The 22,203-nt window shown below is 69.8% G+C and overlaps 4 protein-coding genes across 5 annotated transcripts; 3 read left to right on the top strand and 1 right to left on the bottom strand.

Moving 5' to 3' along the window:
* Window positions 1-58: 58 nt before the first annotated feature.
* PMEL (premelanosome protein) lies at window positions 59-5,266 on the bottom strand. Its single transcript, XM_064638906.1, has 12 exons — window positions 4,314-5,266; window positions 3,413-3,532; window positions 3,190-3,336; window positions 2,982-3,113; window positions 2,740-2,901; window positions 2,219-2,614; window positions 1,813-2,139; window positions 1,291-1,716; window positions 1,105-1,198; window positions 825-1,027; window positions 665-752; window positions 59-343 (listed from the first exon to the last, which is right to left on the bottom strand). Exons 1-12 carry the CDS (start codon window positions 4,537-4,539, stop codon window positions 184-186), a joined length of 2,481 nt encoding a protein of 826 aa, XP_064494976.1. The 5' UTR covers window positions 4,540-5,266; the 3' UTR covers window positions 59-183.
* Window positions 5,267-5,820: 554 nt separating this feature from the next.
* Window positions 5,821-9,202, top strand: CDK2 (cyclin dependent kinase 2). Of its 2 annotated transcripts, XM_064638825.1 has the most exons (7): window positions 5,822-6,161; window positions 6,231-6,308; window positions 6,515-6,635; window positions 6,903-7,073; window positions 7,271-7,372; window positions 8,378-8,581; window positions 8,659-9,202. In XM_064638825.1, the coding sequence occupies exons 1-7, from the start codon at window positions 6,046-6,048 to the stop codon at window positions 8,761-8,763; spliced, it is 897 nt and encodes a 298-aa protein (XP_064494895.1). In that variant the 5' UTR covers window positions 5,822-6,045; the 3' UTR covers window positions 8,764-9,202. The 2 variants fall into 2 exon arrangements, with proteins under 2 accessions (XP_064494896.1, XP_064494895.1); XM_064638826.1 differs by lacking the exon at window positions 6,231-6,308 and having other exon boundaries at window positions 5,821-6,161.
* Window positions 9,203-9,873: 671 nt separating this feature from the next.
* RAB5B (RAB5B, member RAS oncogene family) lies at window positions 9,874-18,204 on the top strand. The gene is made up of 6 exons (XM_064638827.1): window positions 9,874-9,986; window positions 14,431-14,651; window positions 14,805-14,956; window positions 15,032-15,154; window positions 15,230-15,323; window positions 15,905-18,204. Exons 2-6 carry the CDS (start codon window positions 14,489-14,491, stop codon window positions 16,018-16,020), a joined length of 648 nt encoding a protein of 215 aa, XP_064494897.1. The 5' UTR covers window positions 9,874-9,986; window positions 14,431-14,488; the 3' UTR covers window positions 16,021-18,204.
* Window positions 18,205-18,313: 109 nt separating this feature from the next.
* Window positions 18,314-21,506, top strand: SUOX (sulfite oxidase). Its single transcript, XM_064638823.1, is given in 5 exon segments — window positions 18,314-18,738; window positions 19,050-19,092; window positions 19,166-19,313; window positions 19,973-20,011; window positions 20,013-21,506. Coding segments are annotated over 4 exon segments (1,611 nt in total). The 5' UTR covers window positions 18,314-18,738; window positions 19,050-19,060; the 3' UTR covers window positions 21,405-21,506.
* Window positions 21,507-22,203: the final 697 nt, after the last annotated feature.

Here is a 22,203-nt window from a genome sequence, read left to right as displayed (position 1 = left end):
GTGCTGGTTGTGCCCCCCGGGACCCCCCCGGACCCCCAGACACAGAACCAGGCGGAGGCACCGGCGCAGATGAGCCTTTAATCGTGGTGGCACCGAGGCCACGCGACCCCCCCACGGCCCGCGGCCCCCCCCGGGTCTGGGGGCTCGGGCCAGGCAGGGGCGGCGCGGGGCGGGGGGGGGTCCCTAGACGGTGTTCCCGCGGAGGAGGGGGCTGCTCTCGCCGCTCGGAGCCCCCCCGAAGGCCCGGTGCAGCAGCAGGCGGAGGGCGGGGCCGGGGGGCAGCCACCCCCGGGGCCGGGGGGCTGGGGGGGCCATGGCCAGCAGGGGGGTGTACTTGACTCGTCTGGGGGGGCACGGAGGGGGGCAGTGTTGGGGGGGGCCGTGGAGGGGGGCCCAGGTTGTTCTGGGGTGCCCCCACCACCCCACAGTGTGTGTGTGTCCCCAGTGTCCCCCCCACCCCACAGAGCCCCCCACCCCACTGTGTGTCCCCCCTCCCCCTGGTGCCCTCCACCCCATGGGGTGTGTGTGTGTCCCCAGTGTTCCCCTGCCCCACAGAGCCCCCCACCCCACATGGTGTGTCCCCCCAGTGTCCCCCCATCCCACAGAGCCCCCTGCCCCACGGTCTGTGTGTCCCCCCCCCGTGTCCCCCCGATGTCCCCCTGACCTGTAGGTGTAGGCAGCCGTGCCCAGGGCGGCGGCGACGAGCACCAGCCCCACAAAAATCGTGGGGCTTCCCGAGGCCGGGGCAGCGCCTGCGGGCAGGGACAGCTCAGCACCCCCGGCCCCCCAGGACCCCCCACCCCAGGGCCCCGTCCCGCTCCCACCTCCGACGGCCACGCGGGTGCTGGCCACGGCCAGGCCGTTGCCGTTGGCCAGGGACACGTTGAGGCAGTAGAGGCCGGACTGGTTGAAGTCCTGGCGCAGCACGAGCTGGCAGCCGGGCGCGGGTGCCACGGCCGAGCACGTCTCTGTCTGCGCCGTCTGGCACTCGGGGTCGGCCACCACGGTGCACACCTCCTGGGGGAGGCTGCGGGGGGACGGGGGGGTCAGCCCGTGTGGACCCCCCCCCCAGCGCGGGGTCCCCGTCCCCCTGCCCGTGCTCACCTCCCCTCGCACGTCACCGTCAGCTCCACGCTGCTCCCGCCGCCCTCGGGCACCACCGGCACCACCTGCACGATGGCCACGCTCTCGATGCCCTCTGCAACCAAGGGGGCAGGGTGGGCTCAGCTGCCCCCGCCCGGAGCCCCCCGAGCCCCCGGCCCCCCCCCGAGCCCCCGGCCCGGCACTCACGGACGATGTCGAGCTGGGTGGAGAAGGTGCCGTAGCGGTACAGGATGCAGCCGGTGGAGTCTGCGGCCGGTGCCTGGCGCTTCACCAGCACCAGCGGCGCCGCGGTGGCTCCGGCGGTGGCTCCGGCAGTGGCTCCAGCCGTGGCTCCAGCCGTGGCAGCAGCTGTGGCAGCAGCAAGGGATACAGCCGTGGCTCCCACGGTTGCTCCCACTGTTGCTCCAGCTGTGGCATCAACCATGGCTCCAGCCGTGGCTCCAGCTGTGGCATCAACTGTTTCTTCAACTGTGGCATCAACCGTGACTACAACTGTGGCTCCAGCTGTGGCATCAACTGTGGCTCCAGCTGTGGCTCCCACTGTGGCTTCAGCTGCAGGTCCAGCTGTGGCACCAGCTGTGGCACCATCCGTGGCTCCGTCTGTCTCTGCATCTGCAGGAGAAGGGGCTGGGAAAGGCCGAGGGGACACCGAGCCCTGGGGAACCCCCCGGACACATCCTGCCACCCCCTGCCCAGGGCAGCACCCACCTGCAGCCACCGTTCCCTCCGAGGGCGCGGGGGCCACCGTGACCAGCGTGTCCCCTGCCGGAGCCACCGAGGTGGGGAGCAGGGGAGCCCCGGACACGGCGGGAGAGCCGGTCCCGGTGCCGCTCACGGCGGTGCTGAGCGCCAGGAGGGCAGGCTCGGTGCCAGCAGGGTCTGAGGGCTCGGTGCCAGCGGGGTCCGAGGGCTCAGTGCCAGCGGGGTCCGAGGGCTCGGTGCCAGCGGGGTCTGAGGGCTCAGTGCCAGCGGGGTCTGAGGGCTCAGCCGCCGATCCCCCCGTGGGCTCCGCCGGCTCGATGGGGGCTGTGGGAGCTGCGGGCAGAGCGAGGGCTGGGGGTCACTCCTGTCGGGGAACACCCGTGGGACCCCCAGGCCCGCCGTGCTCCCTTACCGGTGCTGGGCGCCCCGGTGGTGCCCTGCTCGCCCGGCGTGGTGCCCGCGGGCTGGGTGGGCGTGGGGCGCACCGAGGGCGGGGGGCCCGTGGTGGGGTTGACGATGGGGGCGGCGGAGGTGCCGCAGGGGCTGAGGGGGATGGCGGCCTGCAGGGTCAGGCGGGCGTTGAAGGACCCGGCCTCCAGGTAGGTGTGGGTGACGGTGGGGCTGCGCGAGATGAGGGTCCCGCTCTGGTCCCCGAAGTCCCAGGAGTAGGCGACGTCGGCGTCGCGCAGGTACCGGCTGGGGTCGTGCAGCCGCACGGTGAAGGCCACGGCGCGGTTCCGCACGAAGCGCCCGTCGCCCGCCGCCACGTCCTGCACCTGCTTCACGTCCACCGCGAAGGGAACCTGGTCTGGGGGGGCACGGGGGGCGTCGGTGGGGCCGTCACCGTCACTGGTTCTTGTCCCACCACCCCGGTACCCGTCACCCCGACACCCACCGCCCTGGCACCCACAGCTCCACACCCGCAGCACCCACCGGTGACGCTGAACTGAGTGCTGGCACGGCCGATGGGGATGAACTTCTGACGGCCACGGTAGTGGTAGACAACGACCTCCATGGTGTAGGAGCCGAGGGGGATCCCGGCCGTGCCCACCGTGAGCCGCGACGCCGCCCCATCCACCACCTGCCAGTAGCGCCCTGTGGGGTGGGGACGGGGGGTCAGCAGCGCCTCAGGGCTTCCCCAGATCCTGGGGAGGGGGCTGGGGTCGGGGCCTCACCCCACGTCCACCAGACGTAGACGAATTTGCCCCGCTTGCCCCTGGGGAAGGGCTGCCCGTCGGGGAAGACGCCGCCCACGTCCTCGTCCGGCTGCTCTGGGAAGACGGGATCGCCTCGGGCCACGCGGGTGCCTGCGGGGAGCAGAGGGTGAGGGGCGCAGGGTGGGGGTCCCGGGGCCGGGGGTGGGGGTTTGGGGCGGCCGCTGACCGTTGACGGTGCAGTTCTGGCTCCAGACGACGCGGCCGTCGGGCAGCACCGCCTGGGTGCCGGGGAAGCGCAGGGCGATGGAGAACGTGGCGTCGGCGCCCGCCATGGTGGGAGCGTCGTTGCTGATGTCGAAGGTGACGTCGCCGCCTGCCCGGCACAGGGATGGGGGGCTCAGGGACGCGCCGAGACCCCCGCGGCCCCCCGGCCCCCCCGGGGCACCCACCTCGCCAGCAGTCGCGCATCCCCTCCTGCCACGGCCGGTACAGCCCCGCGTCCCAGCTCCGGAACGCCGCCGGCCGCCCGCTCCAGGCCCGGCTCCGCTCGCGGCTCCGGCCACCGGCTCCTGCGGGACGAGGGTGTTGCGGCACCCAGACCCCAGCCCAGCACCCCCGGCCCACCGGGGAGCCCCCCCGGGCCGTGCTGCCCCCTCGGTGGGGTGTCCTCGGGGACCCCGGGCCATGTGACGGGGCTCGGGCCAAGCCCCACGCGGGGCAAAGCCCGTCACATGCGCCCGGCGCCGCCTCCAAAGCCCTTTCATGTGACGCTCAGCTGAGCCGGCGCCGGCAGCCCCGGGCAGGGTGGGGTGGGCACCCCCCTCACAGCCCCCCACTCCCGGGGGGCTGCCGGGTCCCCCCCGCTCCCCACTTTGGGTCTGCCAGGTCTCCCCGTATGACCCCAGTTGTAGGGGGCTTAAGGACCCCCCATGGCCCCACTGTCAGGGGTCTGCCGGGTCCCCCATGTCCCCCACTCTCAAGGGTCCAAAGAGTCCCCCCATGTCCCCCTACTCACGGGGGCTGCTGGATTCCCCTCACAGGCAAAGGGGGCCCCATTTGTGGGCAGCACGGCGTCGTGTGCCCCCCATTTACAGAGGGATGGGGACCACCCTGTCCCACCCTGTCCCACCCCGCTCCCGAAGGGCTGGAGGTCCCCCCTACATCTTGGAGAAGGACGAGGACCCCACAACGAGCTCCCCACGGCCCCCAGGGGGAGATAATTGGGGTGTAATCAGGATTTGGCTCTGGGGGGTTCTGCTCCCTTCGGTGCCCCCCGTAGCCCTCAGAGTGCCGGGATGGTCCCATGTCGGGCTCTGGGTGCCCCCCAGACCCCCCCAAACCCCCACTTACGACGTTGAGCTGCAGCCAAGGCCAGGAGGGTCCCCAGGACCACGATCACCCTCAGCACCCACATGGTCCTTCCGTGTCGTCTCCCCCCACGCTCGGCACCGCCGGGGTAGAGGCGAAGGGGTCGGGAACGGGGGGATTTAAAGGGGTTCTCATTTGCATAATCCCACCCCAAAAAAGGGGGGTCCCAGCCCCTCCCCGTGTGCTGCGTGGGGACACGTGTGTTCATGTGTGTGCGGCCCCGGTCACACGCTCCGGCCCTTTTCCGGGGGGGAGGGAGTGCGGGGGGACACAGAGACCCCCCAGCCCGGGGAGGGGGTTTGGAGGTGCTGCCCCCCCGCTCTCAGCACCTGCCGGGGACGTGGATTTGGGGTCCACGGGGACCCTCCACCCCCCCAGCTTAGGGGGGCCCTGGTGTGCAGGGTGGGGGGCACACGTGGGGAGACCCCCGATCTGACACACACAGAGGGGTCCCCCATCCCACCGACATGGGAAGACCCCCACTCTGCACAGGCGGGGGGACCCCCACTCTGACACCCACGAGGGGACCCCCATCGCACTGACACGGGGGGACCCGATCTTTTCTGCTGGGGGTGTTTCCAGCGCCCACCCGGGACTCGCACCCCGGGGGGGTCCCACCCGCGCCCGGAGGGGTCCGTGTGCTTGGTGTGACTGCTCGTGCGGGACCGTGCCCGGGGGCCGCGTGTGCGGGACAGACCCCGGAGAGCCCCGTGACCCCCCGCCCGGTGCTGCTGCCCCGTGTCCCCCCCCCCCCCCCCACGCTGCTGCCACCCCCGCCCGTGGGGGGGATTCTGAGCCTGGCACGGGTTTCCTGCGGTGATCGGCCTCGCCTGGAACCCAGGGGGTCTCCGGGACCCCGTTCGGTGTCGGGGGTCCCAATCCCTGGCGGTGGTCGCGGGGAGCCCACTCGTGACCCAGCGGGCTCCCGGCCGGGGGTCCCGATCCCGGTCTCGGTCACTGTCACTGTCACTGTCACTGTCACTGTCACTGGCCCACTCCTGATCCTGATCCTGATCCTGATCCCGATCCCGCTCCCGGTCCCCCCCCGCGCGCTCCCCCCGGGTCGGTATCGCTTTAAGGGATCTCCCGCGTCGGCGGTGACGTCACGCGGGCCCGACCAATGGGGCGGCGCGGGGGGCGTGGCCGGCGGAAGGCGGGAAGGGCGGGGGGCGGGGCCTCCCCGACAATTGTCGCGCGCGCGGGGGGGACGCGGCGGCCGCGCTCGGGAACCCGCGACCCCCAGGGACCCCCCGGGACCCCCACCCCCGGCACACCCCCCGGGGACACCCCCTCCACCCCCGGGACACCCCCCGGGACACCCCCTCCACCCCCGGGACACCCCCAGGGACCCCCCCGGGACCCCCCGACCCCCGGCACCCTCCCGGGACACCCCCTCCACCCCCGGGGCACCCCTGGGACACCCCCCGGGACCCCCCCGGGACCCCCTCACCCCCCTGCAACACCCCCTCCACCCCCGGGACGCCCCCACCCCCAGGACACCCCTGGCACCCCCCCCCCCCTCCGGTGACAGCCTCCCTCCCCCCGGGGACACCCCCCTGGGACCACCCCCATACCCCCTCCCCTCCACCCTCTTCCTGTTCCCCCCCGGTGTTTTCCCGGTTCCTCCAGGACCGGGACACCCCCTCCCTCCCTCAGACCCTCCTTTACCCCCCCCGCGGGTCCCCCCCCGGGCCGCCCCTCCCGCGACCCCCCCATGGAGAACTTCCAGAAAGTGGAGAAGATCGGGGAGGGCACCTACGGCGTCGTGTACAAGGCCCGGAACAAGGTGACGGGGGAGGTGGTGGCACTCAAGAAGATCCGCCTGGACACGTGAGTGGGGGGTCCCGGGGGGTCTGGGGGGTTCGGGGGTCCCGGGGCTCACCCCCCCCCTTCCCACAGGGAGACCGAGGGCGTCCCCAGCACGGCCATCCGGGAGATCTCCCTGCTCAAGGAGCTCAACCACCCCAACATCGTCAAGTGAGTGGGGGGCTGTGGGGAGCCGTGGCCGTGGGGACCCCCGTGGCCGTGGGGAGATGCAGGGAACTGTGGCTGTGGGGTGGCCCCATGGGGAGCTGAGGCCTGGGGACCCCCGTGCCTCTGGCTGTGACAGCCCCCTGGCCATGCCAAGCCCCCGGGGCCGTGGGGGGGCCCTGTGGCCCAGGCTCTGCCCACCCCTCCCTCAGGCTCCTGGACGTGATCCACACGGAGAACAAGCTCTACCTGGTCTTCGAGTTCCTGCACCAGGACCTGAAGAAGTTCATGGACTCCTCGTCCCTCAGCGGCATCGCGCTGCCCCTCATCAAGGTGGGAGGGGGGCCACGGTGCGGGGCCCTAAACCCCCCCGGGGCGACTCTGGGGTCCCTTGGTGACCCCAGGATGTGCCCAGGGGGTCCCTAAACCCCCCCAGGGTGACACTGGAGTGCCCCATGGCACATCCTGGGGCATCCCATCGTCACCCTGGGGGCTGTGGGGACCCCCGGGCCCACCCCAGCTCACCCCGAGCGGGGGTCCCGGGGGGCTGAGCAGCCTGGGGGAGGGGTCCCGGCCCTGCTGACCCCCCCGGCCCCGCAGAGTTACCTGTTCCAGCTGCTGCAGGGCCTGGCCTTCTGCCACGCCCACCGGGTGCTGCACCGCGACCTCAAACCGCAGAACCTGCTCATCAACGCCGACGGCGCCATCAAACTGGCCGACTTCGGGCTGGCCCGCGCCTTCGGGGTGCCCGTGCGCACCTACACCCACGAGGTGGGCGCGGGGGGGGCTCTGGGGGGCGCTGGGGGGGGTCAGGGGTGCTCACGGGGGGCGCTGGGGGGGTCAGGGGTGCTCACGGGGGCGCTGGGGGGGGTCAGGGGTGCTCACGGGGGGCGCTGGGGGGGTCAGGGGTGCTCACGGGGGGCGCTGGGGGGGTCAGGGGTGCTCACGGTGTCCCCCGGGTGTGGCAGGTGGTGACCCTGTGGTACCGAGCCCCCGAGATCCTGCTGGGCTGCAAGTACTACTCGACGGCCGTGGACATCTGGAGCCTGGGCTGCATCTTCGCTGAGATGGTGGGTGACACGGGGGTCCCCAGAGTCCCCCGGGCTGGTGCTGGGCCCCCCCAGCGTGCTCAGAGCCCCCAGGATGACAGTGGGGTCCCCGGGAGTGTGCCCTGGGGGTCCCCCATACCCCCTCCCCCAGGGTGGTGCTGAGATCCCCTGGATGTGCCCCAGAGTGACTCTGGGGTCCCCCAGGATGCTCAGACCACCCAGAGTGACTCTGGGGTCCCCCAGGGTGCTCAGACCACCCAGAGTGACTCTGAGGTCCCCCAGGATGCTCAGACCACCCAGAGTGACTCTGGGGTCCCCCAGGGTGTGTGCTGGGGGTCCCCAGACCCCCCTGGTGTGACACTGGACCCCTGGGCTGTGCTCCCCCCACCCTGGGGGTCAGCCCAGTGGCTCCCGGGGTGCAGCCCTGACGTCAGCAGGGTGTGGGGTGACAAAGGGGCTTTGTGAGGGTCCGGGGGGGACATCATGTGAGCCCCCCCATGCCCACGTCACGCGGGCGACCACAGCCCCCGGAAATCCGGGACCGGGGGGTCACGAGGGGCTGGTGTGAGAGCTCACGGGGTGGGGGCCGCGTGTGACCCCCATCCGGGGGGACAGACCTCCCCTGGTGCTGCACTGGGGGACAGCGAGGAGGAGGAGGGGGATGAAGGTGCTCAGCCCCCCCAGTGCTGGTCCCAGGGACCCCCAGGAGGGGCCGTGGCCGTGCTGGGGGTGGAGCAGGGCCTGATGTGAGACCCCCTGTCCCTCTGGGGGTCCAGCTCTGCACAGGGGGGACGCCTGGGGGGGCTCAGAAGTGTATGGGGGGATAGGGGGTGGGAGAATGGGCGTCCCTGGGATGAGACCAAGGGTTTGGTGCCCAGGGGGTGCCCAGACCCCCCCAGCATGACTCTGGGGTCCCTTGGGTGTGTCCTGAGCGTCCCCAGATCCTCCCCGAGGTGACTCTGGTGCCCCCCAGGGTGCTCAGGCCCCCCCGAGGTGACGCTGGGGTCCCCCCCACCCCCTGCCCAGATCACCCGCCGTGCCCTGTTCCCGGGGGACTCGGAGATCGACCAGCTCTTCCGGATTTTCCGCACCCTGGGGACCCCCGACGAGGCCGCCTGGCCGGGGGTCTCGGCCATGCCCGACTACAAGCCCAGCTTCCCGAAATGGGCCCGCCAGGACTTCGGCAAAGTGGTGCCTCCGCTGGACGAGGAGGGGCGGAAGCTGCTGGCGGTGAGTGAGGGGCTCAGGGCGGCGGGGGGGGCGTGTGGGACCCCCCAACCGCCCCCTCACCCCCTTTCCTCCCCCAGCAAATGCTGCACTACGACCCCAACAAGAGGATCTCGGCCAAGGCGGCGCTGGGACACCCCTTTTTCCAGGATGTCACCCGAGCTGTCCCCCACCTGCGCCTCTGAGAACCCCCCCACCCCAGGGGTCCCCCCAGAGCAGAGCCAGACCCCCCCCACCGGGACAGGGGGGGTCCCAAGGCCTGTCCTGCTCCGCCCCCACAGCACCCAGGGGGCCCCCCCCCAACCTGGACTCTTGGCACTTAATGGCCCCTCTGGGGGGGTCTCTGGGACCAGCACGGGGGGGGCTGAGCACTTTCGTGTCCCCCCCATCCTCCTCCCCCTCCTCGCTGTCCCCGAGCTTGGTGCTATGGGGGGGTCTGTCCCTCCCTGTCTCAGCCCCGCGGGGGTGGGACATTGGTTTCACTGATGGGGTCCCCACTGCTGGGGACTCCCCCTTGTCCCCCCCTGGGCCCCCGCCCCCCCCTCGGGGGCCCTGCTGCCCCTCTCCTCCCCCCTCGTGGGTTTTTTTTGTAACTTCTGCAAATTTTCGTAGCAAAATGTCGAACTTGGCGTGTGGTGCCTGCAAGGGGGGGCGGGGGGGATTTCGGGGGGGGACTGTGTCACCATCGCCCCCTGATCTGTCACATCACTCCCCCATTGCCCCCTCTGCCCGTGGGGCCCCCCAAATGGCACCCAGGCCTTCCCCCCGTTCCCCTGTCTGTGTCTCCCCGTCCCCACCATGTGCCCCTGTAGGGTCCCCCCGTAGAGCCCCCCCGTGTCCCCTTTGCCCCCAAACCCCCCCGTGTCCCCCCAGCCCCGGGGGCACCCGAGGCCACGCCCCCGTGCGCCCTGGAGCGTCGCGATTGGTCAGCCGTGGGCCCGCCCCCAGCCATGGGCGGGGCGCTCATGGGTCGCGGCTTCCGGCGGCCTCTCCTGTCAGTCACGGCAACCACCTCCTGTGATTGGGCGAGGCTGCAGCTCCCCACGTTCTCATTGGCTGCTGGCCCTCCCGAGGTCCGCCCCCTTAGGTCACCTTATTTGTTGTCGCCTCCGCGCCCCCTGCGCGGCTCCATTGGTCCCATTCCGCGTCACTCAGCCTAAGCCCCGCCGCCTCATGACGCTCCTTCCCTTCTTATTGGCCGTTTCCCTGCCCATTACCCCACTCGCCGCCGCCCATTTGCCAAGCCGCGCGGGGGCGGGGCGCCATGCCCTTGCCCGTCCTCCCATTGGCGCGGCGCGGAGGCGGGTGCGGCGCTGATTGGCTGTGGCGCCGCTCGGTCCCGCCCGCGGCAGCAGGGTTTGGTTGAGCGCTGTTTGTGCGCTCGGGGCCGCGCCGGGAGCGACCGGAGGTACCGGGGGGGCACCGGGGGGGCACCGGGGGGTCACCGGGGGGGCGGCACCGCCGGGGCGGCGCCGGGAGCGGGGGGGGATGCGGCGGGGCGGGAGCGCGGGCACGGGCGGGCCCCGGGGAGCTGGGGAAGGTTGGGGGGGCGCCACCCCCCGGGCGGGGTTTGGGGAAGAACCGGGGGGGCCGGGACCCCCCTCCCGGAGGTGTCGCGGGGTCGGGGCCGGGGCCTCCCCGTGGGGAGCGGGCGGTGCCCCGCTATGGGGGTTTTACCCCCGTCCCCGCTGTGGGGGTGTTTCCCCCTCCCCAGTACGGGGGTCGTTACCCCCCCTCCCGTTCTGGGGGTCTCTGCCCCGTTATGGGGGTGTTTAGCCCGTTATTGGGGCACTTCTCCCCACACTTGGCCGGTTCTGGGCCTCCCTTCCCCGGCCCGGGCAGAGGCACCGGGAGCCCCCCGGCCGCTCCCCGGGAGGGGGGTCCGGGTTGGGCTGTGGGACCCCCCGTGTTTGGGGCCGGTCCCAGTCCTGGTAGGAATTCCCGGTGTGGGATTGGCTGCTCCAGGAGTTTGGGGGTGACAGGGAGACACCCCCATTCCCCCCCGGCTCCTGCCCCATCCCTGCCGGGTGCTCATCCTTCCTCCCAGTCCTTGCCCTGGAGCTGGGGATCTGAACTGGGGCTCCCCCCGAGCTGGGGCTCCCCCAGAATTTGGGAACTCTCAGAGCTGAGGCTCCCCCCAAGCCGGGGTTCTTCCAGAATGGGGGTCCCCGGGCGCCTTCACCCTGAGCTGGGGCTCCCTGGGCCTCTCCTGCTCCCCTGAGGCTCCACTGAGCCATGGGGTGGTCCCTGTGCCCCAGGGTGGTCCCTGTGCCCCAGGGTGCTCCCTGTGCCCGGCTGCTCCCTGTGCCCGGGTGCTCCCTGTCCCCCAGGACACTCCCTGTCCCTGGAGTGTGGGTCTCCAGCAGCACAAACCCCCCAGAGCCATCAGGACACGGAGGTGCCCGGCCCTTCCTGGAGCAGCACATCCATGGATTCTGTCCCAAGGGAATCTCCTGTTCCCCACCAGGGATCCCTGGGATCTCTCTGGGAGGATGAGGATCCTCTCCAGGGGGCCCTGGGCATGTTGTTGGACTGGGGAGGGAGTTGGGGCCGGGTGGTCACTGTGCCCCAGGGGTTGGGGGACAGCCAGGGCTCGGCCAGATCCCTGGAGCTGGGACAAGATCCCGGAGTGTCACTGGGGAGGGGTCCCAGCGGTTCAGTAATGAGGGGTCCTAGTGTCTGATTAGGGAGGAACCCCAGGGTTCCATTGAGGAAGGATCCCGGTGTTTTGTTGAGGAAAGATCCCAGTGTTCCACTGAGGAGGGGTCCCGGTGTCTTGGGGAAGGATCCCCCTTTTTCCTTAGAGATGGATCCCAGTATTCCATTGGGGAGTGGTCCCAGTGTTCCATTAGGGAGTGATCCCAGTATTCCTTTGGGGAGTGGTCCCAGTGTTCTATTGGGGAGTGGTCCCAGTGTTCCATTGGGGAGTGGTCCCAGTGTTCCATTGGGGAGTGGTCCCAGTGTTCCATTAGGGAGGGATCCCAGTGTTCCATTAGGGAGGGATCCCAGTGTTCCATTGGGGAGTGGTCCCAGTGTTCCATTGGGGAGGGATCCCAGGGTTTCCCTCCCCCAGGGTGCCCGTCAGTCCCTCACAGCCGAGTCCTGGCTCTGCTGTCCCAGCCCTGTGGCCAAGGCCGGGCTCCCCCCGGGCCCCCTGGCACTGCTGGGGCTGATCCTGGTGGTCCCTGTGGCCACCCCAGCACCGCTGGGGCCGGTCCTGGTGGTCCCAGCCCCACGTGGCTCCGTCAGGGCGCGGTTGGGCCACAGGAACAGCCCGGGTGGCAACAGGAAAAGCCGTTACTGGCGGGGCTGTCGCAATCCCAGTGACGGGCTGGCCCGGCTCTGTCCCGGCTCTGTCCCGGCTCTGTCCCGGCTCCGTCCCGGCTCCGGCCCGGCTCTGTCCCGGCTCCATCCCAGCTCTGTCCCGGCTCTGTCCCGGCTCCATCCCAGCTCTGGCCCAGCTCCATCCCAGCTCTGTCCCGGCTCCATCCCAGCTCCGTCCCGGCTCTGTCCCAGCTCTGTCCTGGCTCTGTCCCGGCTCCATCCCAGCTCTGTCCCGGCTCAGTCCCCTTTGGGAAGGGCTGCACCAGGCGGTATTTTGGGGGAGCTGGAGCGAGGCCCCTCGGGATCCCTGTGGCTCGGCACAGCCCTGGTTGATCCATTGTCAGGGCAAGATCCCAGTATTCCATTGAGGAGAGATGCCAGTGTCCCACTGAGGAAAGATCCCAATGCTTTGATGAGGAGTGATCCTGGTGTTTCGTTGTGGAGGGATCCCAGTGTTCCACTGAGAAGAGATCCCAGTGTTTCATCAAGGAAGGATCCAGTGTTTTGTCAAGGATGGATCCGAGCGTTCCATCAGGGTGTGATCACGGTATTCCATTAGAGAGGCATCCCAGGGTTCCATTCAGGAGGCATCCAGTGCTCCAGCAGCCAGGGAGAGCAGGGTTGGTGTCCCCACGTGCTGCCTCACTCCGTGGATCCAGCAGCTGACGGCACGGGAACACCCGGAATGGCAGCAGAATCCCTGGGATTGGGGTGTGGGCACCTTCCACCTGGAGCTGGGGTGTTCTGGTGGGAACTGATGGGTCTGATGGCCCAAAAATCCAAGTTTCCTCTGAGGGAATCCGAGTCTGGGGGATTGTGTCTCCCATGATCCCTCAGAGGATCCCTGGGATCTCCTGGATCCGTGTGGCCAACATGGGTGGGGATGGACACGTCCTGAGCATTGGCTCCATCCAGAGCTGGATGGGGCCATCCAGCCCCAGGTGGGAGAAGAGCTGAAGCCTCCAGGAAACCAGGGGCTCCAGGAGGTGTCCAGGGGCTCTGAGGGGAGCAGTGGGGAAGGGATGGCTCCGTCCTGGAGCTCCCCTTGGAGCAGGGGGGAGGAGGAAGCTCCCACCTCCCCGTGGAGGAGGAGCCCCCATGGTGCTGGGAGTCCACAGAAAGCCGGGATCCACCGGGACCCCGAGGTCCTGGAAAAAGTGCTTTGGGGGTTGTAGCATTCCCTGTGCCTCGGGAAGTGCTGTGTGGAGGAGTTCGTGTTCCCAGGGCTCTGCCGGGCCTTGGGTGGGAACAGAACAACCCCTTCTCCGGGACAGCCGGGTTGGATCTGTGCTGGGGTTGGAGTTGTTTCCTGCTGGGATCCGGCTGGATCCCTGCTCCCGGGAAGGGGAACTGGCCACAAACAACTTTCTGCCTGGGCTGGTCTCTGATCCCTGTCCTGGCCCCGCCAGAATCTGCTGCGGGCTCGGGACGGAGCATTCCTGGGCACAGCGAGGTTAGATCCCGAGACAAACACAATCCCGGCAGGAATTCCTCCTGCCCGGTGACCCCGGCGCTCCCGGTTGGTCTCCGAGTGCCCCTCCCAGAGCCGCGTCCTTCCGGGGGATGTGCAGGGACTGTGCTCCATCCCAGGGAATGTGCAGGGACTGTGCTCCATCCCGGGGGATGTGCAGGGGTTGTGCTCCATCCCGGGGGATGTGCAGGGGTTGTGCTCCATCCCGGGGGATGTGCAGGGGTTGTGCTCCATCCCGGGGGATGTGCAGGGGTTGTGCTCCATCCCAGGGAATGTGCAGGGGTTGTGCTCCATCCCAGGGGATGTGCAGGGGTTGTGCTCCATCCCGGGGAATGGGCAGGGACTGTGCTCCATCCCGGGGGATGTGCAGGGGTTGTGCTCCATCCCAGGGAATGGGCAGGGACTGTGCTCCATCCCAGGGAATGGGCAGGGGTTGTGCTCCATCCCGGGGGATGTGCAGGGGTTGTGCTCCATCCCGGGGGATGTGCAGGGGTTGTGCTCCATCCCAGGGAATGTGCAGGGGTTGTGCTCCATCCCGGGGGATGTGCTCTGCACCCCGACCTGGGCAGCACCATCAGCCCCTGCTGCTCCAGTCGGGAGTGGAAAACAAAGCAAAACCGGGGAGAAATAAACAAAAAAAAAAACCAAACCAGGGCGGGGGGACGTTTGGGAAGAGCCGGGGAGTTTTCCAAAGCCTCTTCCCAGCCGGCAGCCGGAGCCACTGTGGCATCTCCCGGGCCTGGAGCCACCGTCCTGCCGCCCCTTCCCGGCTCCGGCGTGTCCCGGCTGGGGCTGCTCGGGGAGCGGGAGGAGTGCTGACTCACTCCCAGCCTCCTCGGCTGCCGGATCCCGGCGGCCTGGCTCCCAGATTAGCTCCTTCCCACCCAGCTGCTCCAGGAAATCCCTCGGGAATTGGAGCTCGGGGAGCGCGGCCGTGGCCCTGCCCCGTGCCGGGGGGAGCCCCCGGGGAGGGGGGAGACCCCCGGGGACGGGTCCCGTGGGGATGATCCTGCCCTGGGGGAGCGTTGTGCTGAGGGCTCTCCCCTTCTCCCCCCAGGAGAGCCGAGGGATCGGTGCCTTCCCAGCTCTCCAGCGGGTCCGGCAGCACTGGGGCCATGACGAGCCGTGGGGCCGCCAGGCCCAACGGGCAGTCCCAGGCCAGTAAGATCTGCCAGTTCAAACTGGTGCTGCTGGGAGAGTCGGCCGTGGGCAAGTCCAGCCTCGTGCTGCGCTTCGTGAAGGGGCAGTTCCACGAGTACCAGGAGAGCACCATCGGGGGTGAGTCCCGCTGAACACGAGCCCAGGCTGCCAGTCCCCCCGGGACACGAGCGGGGGCGCAGGGAGGGCTCCCCGCAAGGACCTGGGATGCGGGGAAGGAGCTGGGGCGCGGGGGCGGCTCCCCGGCCGTCACTGACCCCCCCCTCCCGGCAGCGGCGTTCCTGACCCAGTCCGTGTGCCTGGACGACACGACGGTGAAGTTCGAGATCTGGGACACGGCGGGGCAGGAGCGCTACCACAGCCTGGCCCCCATGTACTACCGGGGCGCCCAGGCCGCCATCGTGGTCTACGACATCACCAACCAGGTGGGGCAGGGGCTCGGGGGGGTCTGTGTCCCCACAGGGACGGGAATCGCGCCTGAATTCCCTCCTCTGCCGCAGGAAACGTTCGCGCGGGCGAAGACATGGGTGAAGGAGCTGCAGAGACAAGCCAGCCCCAGCATCGTCATCGCCCTGGCCGGCAACAAGGCCGACCTGGCCAGCAAACGCATGGTGGAGTACGAGGTGAGGGGCCTCCTGGGGGGCCGGGGGCGCTCCCGGGGCCGGGAGGTGCCGGCGCTGACGGTCCCGTCCGTGCAGGAGGCGCAGGCGTACGCGGACGACAACAGCCTGTTGTTCATGGAGACGTCGGCCAAGACAGCCATGAATGTGAACGACCTCTTCTTGGCCATCGGTGAGGCTCCCCGGGGGCACGGGGGGGCTGGTGGTCCCACCCCCAGCGGGCTTCTGGGGAGTCTGAGCAGGGCAGGGGGGTTGTGCCAGGGCTGGGAGGGAGCAGCGCAAAGGGAAGCGGCTCCTTCTCACTGGGAAGGGCCCAACTGGAGAAAAGGAGGCTCAGGGGGGACCTTCTCGCTCTCCACAACTCCCTGACAGGAGGGGGGAGCCGGGGGGGATCGGGCTCTGCTCCCAGGGAACAAGGGACAGGACCAGAGGGAACGGCCTCCAGCTGTGCCAGGGGAGGGTCAGGCTGGACATCAGGAGGAATTTCTCCATGGAAAGGGTGCTCAGGCATTGGCAGGGGCTGCCCAGGGAGGTTTGGAGTCCCCACCCCTGGAGGTGTCCCAGGAAGGCCTGGCCGTGGCACTCAGAGCTCTGGGCTGGGGGACAAGGTGGGCATCGGGCACAGGGGGGATCCATGGGCAGGGAGGGCTTTTCCCAACCTCAGGGATTCTGGGATTCTGTGCTGAGGTGACTCAGCCGGGTCGCCCCTCCCAGTCCCACCTCCCAGTCCCACCTCCCGTGTCCCCCCTCCAGCCAAGAAGCTGCCAAAGAACGAGCCCCAGAGCACGAGCGGCGCCGGGGGCCGGAGCCGGGGCGTGGACCTGCACGAGCAGAGCCAGCAGAACAGGAGCCAGTGCTGTAGCAACTGAGCCAAGATCCCACCTCCGTCCCCGTCCACGCCGCACCTCCACCCCGGCACCGAGACCCCCCAACCAGGACCCTCCCAGAGCTCCTCTAACTGCACTTTTTAATGCTTCGAAGCCACCACTCGGCACCCGATCCCACCTGGCACCCGATCCCACCTGGCACCCGATCCCACCTGGCACCCGATCCCACCGGCTCCCGATCCCACCTGGCACCTGATCCCACCTGGCACCCGATCCCACCTGGCACCTGATCCCACCGGCTCCCGATCCCACCCCCCCACCCACCCCCCCGGAGGCAGCGGAGCCAGATCAGCTGGGACTTAACTTCTGAGAAACAACGAACTCTTCTTCACTTTGTATTATAGGTGCAAATAGCGCCCTAACGCTCGGATTCCTCCCTCCATCGCCCCCTCTCCCCCTCCCTCTCTGCTTTGGGAAATCTGGCTTCCCCAACCTGCCCCCTCCTGCCCCCACCCCGTGGGGGGGGTCCCCGGGGGGCGGCAGCACCGACCTCGCTGCGCCGAACCGGCCGGAACCAGAGCCCTCCGGAGCCGACGGGGCTTTTCCAGGGGGTCTGGCACGGATTTCTCCGGAGTTTTTATTATTTTCTCCCCCCTCCTCTTTCCCGTTGGGCTGTCGGGGAGAGGGAAGCTGCAGTGTCCTTCATTTCTTCCGAGGTGGCCTTTTTGATGGAAGATTGGAAGTGCCTGGGGACTTTTTCTGGGAGGGGGGCAGTGGGTTCCTGCTGGACCCCGAGTGCTGCAGGCGACCCCTCCCCAGTGCCCGCCCTCACTCCGCTGTGTTATGGCTCTGTGGGCACATCCCCACAGTCACCCCAGCTGTGGCCACCCCACAGTGGTGTCCCCATGGTCACCCTGGCTGTGACCACCCCACAGTGGTGTCCCCATGGTCACCCCAGCTGTGGCCACCCCACAGTGGTGTCCCCATGGTCACCCCGGCTGTGACCACCCCACAGTGGTGTCCCCATGGTCACCCCAGCTGTGACCACCCCACAGTGGTGTCCCCATGGTCACCCCAGCTGTGGCCACCCCACAGTGGTGTCCCCATGGTCACCCCAGCTGTGACCACCCCACAGTGGTGTCCCCATGGTCACCCCAGCTGTGGCCACCCCACAGTGGTGTCCCCATGGTCACCCCAGCTGTGGCCACCCCACAGTGGTGTCCCCATGGTCACCCCGGCTGTGGCCACCATGTCCCCCTGGTGATCCTGGCTGTGGTGGCCCCCCAGGTGCCCGCAGTGATCCCACCCTGTGGGTGACATCCCCCCAGTGCTGCTGGTGGCCACCCCACAGGTGAGGTGATCCCTGCTGTGGCCGCCCCACGGGCGATGTCCCCCTGCTCATCCTGACCTCGGTGACCTTGGCCACACCCCACAGGCTGTCCCCTGGTGATCCCAACCCACGTCCACGTCCCCCTGGTGCTCCCACCGCTCTCCACGGTTTGTCCTGGTCCTGGTTTGCACTTTAGTGGTGAAATGTCCTGTTGGGACTCACCTCGGTTCTGTTCGTGTGTCAGGGGGTGCCGGGGGGGCAGCGGTGCCACCACCCCCCCCTTGTCCCTCTGCTTTTCCCTACGGAACTTCTGGAGCTGGAGGGCCCCTCAGTGGTGGGGTGGGACAGGCAGGGTCCCCCGTCCCAGGTGCTGCCACACAAGGGGACACCCCAAAATGTGGACACCCCAAATCAGGGACACCCCAAACTGGCAGCACCCCCCTGGGCCTGGCTCCCTGCTGGCAGCGTGGGGGGCTCTGGGGACCCCTCGGGCCCGGGGGAACTGGGGGGGCCGTGGCTGTGGGGCAGAGGGACCAGTCTCATATGAAGCCCCCCAGCGCGGGGGCAGAGCCCACAGGATTTCAGCCCCTCCCGCTGCCGGGGCAGCCCCCCAGGGACCCTCTGGCCGCCGTCCTGGTGCTCCCAGTGATTCATGTCACGGCCTGGGAGCCCCCCGAGTGGGTGACACGTATTTAACAAGGGCTGGGGACCCCAGAGCCCCTCCCCATCTTCTAGCCCAAACCCTGGACCAAATGAGGGACACTGCAGCTTCTCTCACTCTTTTTTTTTTTCTCTTTTTTTCTGCTTTTTCTCTTATTATTGTTATTATTTTTGCTTTGGGAAAGCTCCTCCATCGCAGTGAAATAACAATCGTGGTAACAGAACTCGGCCGCTAATTTACCGATGTATTTAATGTAAGTAAAACCAAACCGAACAACAAAAACAGAAGGAAAACAAAAATAAAGAACTTTGTGTGCTCAGGGCGGGGTTTGGGGCGGGGGGGGGGGGTGACTTGGACCACGCAGCCACCCGCTGTTGGCACGGGGCGGGAGCCGGAGCCATCCGGTGCCAGCAGCCGGTGTGAGATCGCGGCTCTGCCCTGATAACACTTATCGGAGCTCCCAGGGGGGTGGCGGCCGCCGGGGCTTTGACCTTGTCGGGAGAACCGGGACCGGGACCGGGGCAGCGCTGCCCGCGGAGACCCGACCGCGGGGCCGCTTTAAGCCCCCCAAGGGCTGGGGACGCTGTTGCCCCTTTAAGCCCGGGCTGGTGGGGCCCACTCTCCGGTGAGGCCACGCCCGCGCGGCCCCGCTAAGGTAAACAGAGAGGGCGTGGCCAGGGGGGCTCACCCCCCTTGAGACCCCGCCCCTCGCCCCCCTCTTAAAGCGGCAGCGCCGCTGGGACGTCGCGGGAGCGGAACCGTTACGCAGGTGGGCGACGGGGGCAACCGGGACACGGCCGGGACCGGGCTGGGGCTGGGGAGGGGGGAGAACCGGGACCGGGATGGGACTGGGGAGGGGGGAGAACCGGGACCGGGCTGGTGGAGGGAGCACCGGGACTGGGATGGACCGGGCGGTGGGAAAGCTGGGAGTGGGACAGGCTGGGGTTGGCGGGGGGGAGAGGAGGGTTTGTCACACGCGGGCGTCCCCGATTCCTGCTTCCCCCGGGAGCGTCACCGGAGCCGCTTCCCGGTAACGGCGCCCGGTGACCGTTCCAGCCGCTCTCCGTCTCTCCCGCTCAGGAGCCGCCGCGATGCTGCTGCTCCGGGCCGTCGTGGGGCGCAGGTAAGAGCCGCCCGCCCCGTCAGGGCTCCCCGGTGCCCGCCGGGCCCGGTGTGAGCCCCCGCTGTCCCCGCAGGCTCCCGCCGCTGACGCAGCTCCGCCGCGGCTCCTCCCGGTTCGCCGCCGGTGCCGCGGCCGGGGGGGGACGCCGGGGGGCGGCCCCGGTGCTGGCGGCGCTGCTGGGGCTCGGGGCCGTCCTCGCCTACGGAGAACGGCGGCGAAGGGTGAGCGGCACCGGGCGGGCTGAGCGCCGGGATGGCGGGAGAAGTACCGGGGGGGGCGGCACCGGGGGGGGGTCCTGCGGGGAGGGGTGACACCCCCGGGTCCTTCCCTGGGACGGGGGCAGCGGGGTGGGGGGATCCCGGGGAAGGGGCAGCACCAGGACGGGGGGGCCTGGGGATGCAGCACCGCGGGGGGGGATCCCGAAAAAGGAGGTGGCACCCGGGGGGGGGGGGCACTGGATCCTGGGAAAGGGGTGACACCGGGACAGCGAGGTCCCGGGGATGGAGAACCGGGGGGGTGGATCGCGGGGGAAGGGGGTGGTGCCGGGGGGTGGATCGCGGGGGAAAGGAGTGGCACCGGGGCGAGGGGTGGATCCCGGGGGGGGGGAACGGCACCGAGCCAGCGGGGGCTGAGGGATACGGTACCGGGGGATGGGGGGGAGGATCCGGATCCTCTGGGACCCCCTCGGTTCTTCTCTGGAACGGAGACAGCGAGTTTAGCTGGGGAGGGGGCAGGGGCTGCCCCTTCCCCTCCCAACTGTGGGTCACCTCAGCAAGGGCCTGATTTTGGGGGGACACCCCAAAGTCCTGGGCGGGGGGGGAGCCCCGGGGAAGGGTCCCCGGGCGCAGCGTCCCCCCCTGACCGGGCTGGGGTCCCGCAGAGCGCCCAGGCAGCCAAGGCCACCCCGGCCCCCCGGTACCCCCCTGTACACACGGGAGGAGGTGCGGCGGCACCGCAGCCCCGGGGACCGGGTGTGGGTGACCCACGGCACCGAGGTCTTCGATGTCACCGACTTTGTGGAGCTGCACCCGGGGGGGGCCGACAAGGTGCTGCTGGCGGCCGGGGGGGCCCTGGAGCCCTTCTGGGCCCTCTACGCCGTGCACAGCCAGCCCCACGTGCTGGAGCTGCTGCGGGAGTACAAGGTGGGCGAGCTGAGCCCCGAGGAGGCCCCACCGAGCCCCGACGCCGCCCAGGACCCCTTCGCCGGGGACCCCCCCCGGCACCCGGGGCTGCGCGTCAACAGCCTGAAGCCGTTCAACGCGGAGCCGCCGGCGGAGCTCCTGACCGAGAGCTTCCTGACGCCCAACGAGCTCTTCTTCACCCGCAACCACCTGCCCGTGCCCGCCGTGGACCCCGGCTCGTACCGGCTGCGGGTGGAGGGCCCGGGGGGCCGCGCGCTGTCGCTGTCGCTGCCGGAGCTGCGGAGCCGCTTCCCGAAGCACGAGGTGACGGCGACGCTGCAGTGCGCCGGGAACCGCCGCGCCGAGATGAGCCGCGTGCGCCCCGTCAAGGGGCTGCCCTGGGACATCGGGGCCATCAGCACCGCGCGCTGGGGCGGCGCCCGCCTGCGGGACGTGCTGCTCCACGCCGGCTTCGGCGAGCGCCGCGACGGCGAGTGGCACGTCTGCTTCGAGGGGCTCGACGAGGACGTGGGGGGGGCCCCCTACGGAGCCTCCATCCCCTACGGGCGCGCCGTCAGCCCCGACGCCGACGTGCTCCTGGCCTACGAGATGAACGGCGAGGAGCTGCCGCGCGACCACGGCTTCCCCGTGCGCGTGGTGGTGCCCGGCGTGGTGGGCGCCCGCAGCGTCAAGTGGTTGCGGCGCGTGGCCGTGAGCCCGGCCGAGAGCCCCAGCCACTGGCAGCAGAACGACTACAAGGGCTTCTGCCCGTCGGTGGACTGGGACACGGTGGATTACCGGACGGCGCCGGCCATCCAGGAGCTGCCGGTGCAGTCGGCCATCACGCAGCCGCGGCCGGGCGCGGCGGTGCCGCCGGGCGAGCTGGCGGTCAAGGGCTACGCGTGGAGCGGCGGCGGGCGCCGGGTGGTGCGGGTGGACGTGTCGCTGGACGGCGGGCGCACGTGGCGGGCGGCCGAGCTGGCGGGGGAGCGGCCGGCGCCGGGCCGGGCCTGGGCCTGGGTGCTGTGGGAGCTGCGGGCGCCCGTGGCGGCGGGCGCGGAGCTGGAGATCGTGTGCAAGGCCGTGGACGCCAGTTACAACGTGCAGCCCGACACCGTGGGGCCCATCTGGAACCTGCGCGGGGTCCTGAGCAACGCCTGGCACCGCGTCCGCGTCACCGTGGCCGGTTAGCCCGGGCGGCCCCGGCGCGTGGGACGCGCGGCCGCGGCTCGAAGGTCGCGGGTTTACGGCCCCCGGCGCGTGAGAGCGGCTCCATAAAGATTCGGGAAGTTTTATGGACTTGGCTGTTTCCTGGGGCAGCGAGGGCACGGCGGGACGGGCAGGGAGGGGTGGGTGGGTCTGAGGGCCTCACAGAGCCCCCCTGGGCCCCTCGGAGCGGCTGCCAAGGGACCCCCTGTGCACAGTGACCTTGGGACCCCGTGGGACCCCCTGAATGAGTGGGAGCCCTTGATCCTGTGGGACCCCCTGACCTTAAATAACCCCCTGACCCAAGGGATCCCTTGCTTCTATGGGGCACTGTGGCCTTATAGGACCCTGTGACCCTCTGGAACCCCCTGACTGTATGGGACCCCCTGATCCTATAGAGCCCTGTGACCCTGTATAACCTCTGACCTTAAATAACCCCTTGATCCTATGGGACCCCTTGATCCTACAGGACACTGTGACCTCATGGGACCCCCTGACCATAAATAGGCTCCTGCCCCAATGGGTCTGTGACATTATAAGACCCCATGAACACTATGGGACCCCCTGACCCTCTTAGGGCCCTGTGACCCTGTGTAACCCCCTGATCCTAAATAACCTGCGACCCCATGGGACCCCAAACCCTAAATAACCTTCGACCCCATGGGCCCCAAACCCCAAATAACCCCCAACACTAAATAACCCCTGACCCCAAGGACCCCCTGGCCCTTCCTGCCCTGGGGACCCCCCGATACCTCCCAGCCCGTCCCTGCCCTGTCGGCCATCC

Source organism: Pseudopipra pipra, chromosome 30 (genome assembly GCF_036250125.1).
Source record: "Pseudopipra pipra isolate bDixPip1 chromosome 30, bDixPip1.hap1, whole genome shotgun sequence".
NCBI classification, from domain to species: domain Eukaryota; kingdom Metazoa; phylum Chordata; class Aves; order Passeriformes; family Pipridae; genus Pseudopipra; species Pseudopipra pipra.
Note: the sequence above shows the minus strand (reverse complement) of the source record. Positions and strands in the feature narration are given on the sequence as shown.

Excerpts from the sequence above, each read along its gene's own strand:
- PMEL (XM_064638906.1), bottom strand. The coding sequence starts at position 4,539 with ATGAACACACGTGTCCCCACGCAGCACACGGGGAGGGGCTGGGACCCC. Across the intron at positions 2,902-2,981 it reads CTACGTCTGGTGGACGTGGG|GGCGCTACTGGCAGGTGGTG; the intron begins GTGAGGCCCCGA and ends CCCACCCCACAG. Across the intron at positions 1,028-1,104 it reads ACGGTGACGTGCGAGGGGAG|CCTCCCCCAGGAGGTGTGCA; the intron begins GTGAGCACGGGC and ends GTCCCCCCGCAG.
- CDK2 (XM_064638825.1), top strand. The coding sequence starts at position 6,046 with ATGGAGAACTTCCAGAAAGTGGAGAAGATCGGGGAGGGCACCTACGGC. Across the intron at positions 6,309-6,514 it reads AACCACCCCAACATCGTCAA|GCTCCTGGACGTGATCCACA; the intron begins GTGAGTGGGGGG and ends CCCCTCCCTCAG. Across the intron at positions 7,074-7,270 it reads TGCGCACCTACACCCACGAG|GTGGTGACCCTGTGGTACCG; the intron begins GTGGGCGCGGGG and ends CGGGTGTGGCAG.
- RAB5B (XM_064638827.1), top strand. The coding sequence starts at position 14,489 with ATGACGAGCCGTGGGGCCGCCAGGCCCAACGGGCAGTCCCAGGCCAGT. Across the intron at positions 14,652-14,804 it reads CCAGGAGAGCACCATCGGGG|CGGCGTTCCTGACCCAGTCC; the intron begins GTGAGTCCCGCT and ends CCCTCCCGGCAG. Across the intron at positions 15,155-15,229 it reads AACGCATGGTGGAGTACGAG|GAGGCGCAGGCGTACGCGGA; the intron begins GTGAGGGGCCTC and ends CCGTCCGTGCAG.